General features: G+C 43.0%; 1 protein-coding gene across 1 annotated transcript in view; it reads left to right on the top strand. All coding sequences in view use genetic code 11, as the record gives it.

The window, feature by feature from the left end:
* EGR_08102 (Myophilin) overlaps window positions 1-3,141 on the top strand; it is a gene marked incomplete at both ends in the record, with an annotated part of 17,474 nt that extends 14,333 nt beyond the window's left edge. Inside the window, 4 exons of the mRNA XM_024497351.1 lie at window positions 787-874; window positions 944-1,071; window positions 1,876-2,083; window positions 2,956-3,141. Coding sequence (XP_024348222.1) covers window positions 787-874; window positions 944-1,071; window positions 1,876-2,083; window positions 2,956-3,141 — 610 coding nt within the window. The remainder of the gene's footprint in view (window positions 1-786; window positions 875-943; window positions 1,072-1,875; window positions 2,084-2,955) is intronic.
* Between the last annotated feature and the right edge of the window lie 1,522 nt (window positions 3,142-4,663).

Below are 4,663 nucleotides of genomic sequence, written 5' to 3'. Positions count from 1 at the left end.
GTAAGTCCTGCGTTGTGCCCTATCACAGCAGATGCCAGAGTGTTAATGTCCTTCAAGTGGCAACAGAGGCACAGGTTAGTAGAGACCTCAAGGCAGACTTCATATCTGCTCCTTACTCGATTCCATTCGACATTCTTTGACCTCCGTGCCACATCACTTCCACTACTCCTTTCAATGATATGGTCATATTGCTAGATGACAAGGGGCCCGGTTTTGACACATTAATTTCATGTCTGGTGTTTCCGATCCCGTTCCTAACTTGGTCACTTAAACATTCTATTATTTCGCACACGCCCACCTAGATGGGATATTACCTCTCAGGGACTCAAATTCACACCGATACGTTTAGACATCCGAAAACGATCTTAAAGTTGAGAAGTAGGGAAGAATGTCACCTACTTTGTGTAAATCTCATTAAAACTTCAAAATTTGCGTAGAACGGGGGCAGCAAAGTGGGCTTTTCTGCACAACCAGAAAGATCCCATTAGTGGTCGTCACTTGCATTTTGTTTCCCTATCGCAGGAAAGAATTCAGGCAAAATTATATACCAGCTTCACCCACCCAGCCAGTTGCCCACGCACGCATTCGCGCACAAATCTACACATACACCCACACTTATTCCGCAAAAGGTGGGCCATCAGTGATTGTGCTACGAATTTCCAACAATTTTGCAGTCTAATCAATGCCCGCCACCTCCCCGCCTATTGGCCAGCGGTAAAACACCCCGCTTGTGATTGGACAAACACAGTCCAACATACAAGTTCCCATTTCATTTGACGCTTTCAGCTTGGGCCATCTTCCTTCACTTGCACGTAGCAAAGCTATGTCGAACGTTCCACCTCCCAGCGGTCTTAGCTATCAAGTTAAAAAGAAGGTAGGTATCCTATCACCTGTCGCAAGTGATGTTGCATTTGTGTCCACACAAATTTCTATTTTTTATTAGCTTGAAGGCAAACGTGACAAAGATCAAGAGAACGAGGCCCTTGAATGGATTGAAGCTCTTACTGGACTCAAGTTGGACCGTTCTAAGCTTTATGAAGACATACTGAAGGATGGCACCGTTTTGTGCAAGTAAGTCGTTCCTCAGATCACCTCATTACAAATTCCCTTTCTTACTGTCCATGAGGCGTTGAAATGTGATCATTTTCGCCTCTATTTGTTCGTCTGGTAGATATTTTTAGGAAAACAGGCGGAGCGGATTACCTTAAGAAAAAACAAATATCACGCGTTAAAATGACTTTTGTTGGGAAAAAAACTTAAAGCAAATTAATGAATTTGCTTTAGCAACCCAGTTTTGAATAAATAATGAATTATTCACTTTTTATACCCCAATAATCCAATTATCTAAGAAATCCGTTGAATGCAAATATCAAGCAACCTAGAAATAATGCCCCTGCAAATTCTCTTGAGGATTTTGGAACAGGAACATAAATTGAAGAAAATGTTTGCATTGGGGAAAATCACTTTCTTGCGAAATAACATGATTCCAGATGAATGATTGGCAAAAATGGTTTGTTTTTAACGCAAGTTACTTCCGTTTTTTGTGCTAAATTTTGATGTTCGGAAGCCAATTAAAACAAAAGAAACGAACTGCTGAAATCCCTTAGTAGTACGATTTTCCCTTGGAAGGAATTAATATTCCATCTTTTAACAGCAAACCTATCTGATTGTTAACTCAGGCATCGTCAAAGTATCACTGGTTAACTAGTGCTTGCCACTTAAGTGTTCACTTATTTCACTATTTTGAGGGTATAACTTTAGATTTGGCCGTCATTTTTGCAACTTAGAGTCCGAAATGTTGACTTAGTTGAAAACTGCCTGATTTAAAAGCTAGGAAAGGAGTCACTACTTGAGCTAACTGCTTTTTGCTCGTAGGCTCATGAACAGTATCAAACCGGGCTGCATCAAGAAGATCAATGAGAACGCCACGATGCCCTTTAAGATTATGGAGAACATTAGCGCCTTCCTGGAGGCGATGAAGGGCTACGGTGTCCCAGTGGCTGATCTCTTCCAGACTGTCGATCTCTTCGAGAAGAAAGACATTGCCCAGGTCACACGAACTCTTTTCGCTCTTGGACGCACGGTATGTTCTCTCTTATCTCTCTCTCTTTGCACAAAATATTTAAAGATCCTTCGGACACGCAAACATAAAACTGTCCTTCCGTGGTCCTACAGGTAGCGTATCAGTTTTTGGTTCGCCTTAATAATCCCATGGTCAAAGCGGTCAAGTAATCTGCACGGCTAATGCTTTGACATCTCATAGTAAAGCTGTATTTTTTATTTGTGCGGTTTAGTGATGCTATTGCGCTGCTATTTGGAGAGGATGGTTTGACAAGATGCTTAATGTTTGATGAGAAAGTAGCAAAAAGTCAGAAATTGCTGAGAAATTGGCCAAAACTACTGTGAGTTGTGTTACGACTCGTAAAGAATAGATTTGGCCTTTTTTGTTGTTTGACGATCATTTCTTAAGAGGAGAAGGGAACTATTGTTGCCATGTCGATGTGTCTTTTAATCGTTCGTAGAAAAGGAGATTTCAGAGACTTAAGCACAAGGCGAAAGCGCAAATTTACGAGAAAAAAACAAACCTTAGTGGAAAAAGTTTGCCATGTGACTAACTGGGTATCCTTTTGGAAGAGATGCTCATAAACTGGTACACAAAATGTACAATTTGGAACCTCGCCCTTGACCTTTACAGACGATTTATTTTTGTCCTTCTCTCTGCTATTAAATCAAATCATCGCTCCGGTTGTAAACGAGGAAAAATACCAGAGTTAGCAGTTCTGCCAGGGTGAAGATGGCCTGAAGTGTCGAATTTGTTGGAAACGTCGAGTACCGATGATCTAGTCGATGCAATTTAGCAGCAGAAAGATTCCTCAAATCAGACTTAATGTTAAGCAAACCAAGACGTTAGGGATGAAATATGTTCTACTATTTTTGTTTTTACATTGTTGGTAGTGCCAAACTCACCCAGAGTACAGTGGTCCTGTGCTGGGTCCAAAACTGGCCACGGAGAATAAGCGTGAATTCACGGAGCAACAGCTGCGAGAGGGTCAAAATGTGGTGAGTCTGCAGTATGGCTCGAACAAGGGTGCTAGTCAGGCTGGTATCAATATGGGCAAGCAGCGCATGATCATGGATTAGATTCGTAATGCTTCACTCGTCTTCCCCTCCTCCCTCCCTTCTTTTAAACTCCTTCTCCCCCTACCTCTCTCAAACTCATTCAACCTTGCGACTACAATCTCCTCTCTTTCTCTTTCTCCCTCACGCTCTCGCTCTATTTTTACTCCCCTTCCCTACCTTAATTTAAGATAATTTTCGGTTGTTCTAAAACATCTGTATTAATTTGAACCCCACTTGCTATTATACAATACATATTCATCGCTTAACTCTTTTTGTGAGAGGAAATAACCCATCCCGATGGGGTGTGTGGGAGAACATAGAATGTTTAAGTGACCAATTTGGGGAAGGGAACGAGAGGCACCAGACACTAAATTAATGTCGAGACCAGGCCTCTTGTCGTCTATTCATATAGCCATATCACTGGAAGGAGTAGTGGAAGTGGTGTGGCCCAATGGTGGAGTGTGGTGAATGCATGGAACCAAGGGGGGAGTAGATGTGGGGTCTGTCCTAGAGGGCTATATTAACCTGCACCCCTGTTGCCACTTAACAGACACCTACACTCTGGCATCTGTTCACTGTGGGAGGACGTTAAGGGTAGGGATTGTGGGACAACTGGGAGCAACAATGCAGGAAAGTGACTACTAGTGAAGTGAGTGACTCAGCAAGGCGTGGTCATGAGTGTGGAACTGCCGTGGTTGGACGGAGGCTAAGGGAGGTTGTCGTGGAACCATCGTAATGGATGACAGTGATGTAGCATGGAGCTTGGAAGAAGTAAAGGAAGGAGCGACTAGTCACTCCAAAATTCCAAATTAAATGATTCTGTAAGAAGATAAATTGCCTAGTGTCCCAGCATCCATGTCATCTCCAACAAATCCGTAGCTCCTTTAACACTGAAAAGGTACAAGAGTTGCAATGGAGAAGCTGTCAGTGTTCCTTTCAGATCATTTCATTTGCACTTACCTCCAGGTATATTCCTTCACGAGTGAAGAAGAGTAGTTGTTATTAAGGGGATCACCTTTCCACAGGAGAACAAATGGGGGGCGGAATTTTTGCCTGTTTCCTGGTACCTGTCAAACAAATTTATCTGGCAGAGTTGGGAGCCTGAATAACAACAACATCAGCAAAGTTAATAGGGAGACTCCATTCGGTGAACAAGTTATGCATTTGCCGCTTTTTTCTTGACCACATGCTTGCCTTGTCAATCCAACGTTACGGCTGTAGTTTCGTAGAAAAATGTCATTCCAACCCCGTCTGACTGAGAAGCAGAGGAGAGACCCCTAAACCTTCAACTCAGTTACGACCTTACTCAAATGCAGTGTACATGGATAGGACATGTAATGACCCCACACTGCCACAAAAGACGTGGAAGTGTTAGAAGAAGCCATCATGTGGCGGCCGAGATGAAGGACGATCAATTGGTGGGACAAAGTAACGCGGAGACCACAGAGCGGGAAGTCAATTGGTATCCGATAAATGAAACCACGGGAGTTGGTGATTGGGAGGCAACTTCGTGCGCAAACGAAACCTGCACAGAGGCAGTCAT

Source organism: Echinococcus granulosus (assembly GCF_000524195.1).
Source record: "Echinococcus granulosus chromosome Unknown EG_S00096, whole genome shotgun sequence".
In the NCBI taxonomy this organism is placed as follows: Eukaryota; Metazoa; Platyhelminthes; class Cestoda; order Cyclophyllidea; family Taeniidae; genus Echinococcus; species Echinococcus granulosus.
The sequence above is the reverse complement of the archived record's forward strand: the minus strand, read 5'-3'. Positions and strand labels throughout refer to the sequence as shown.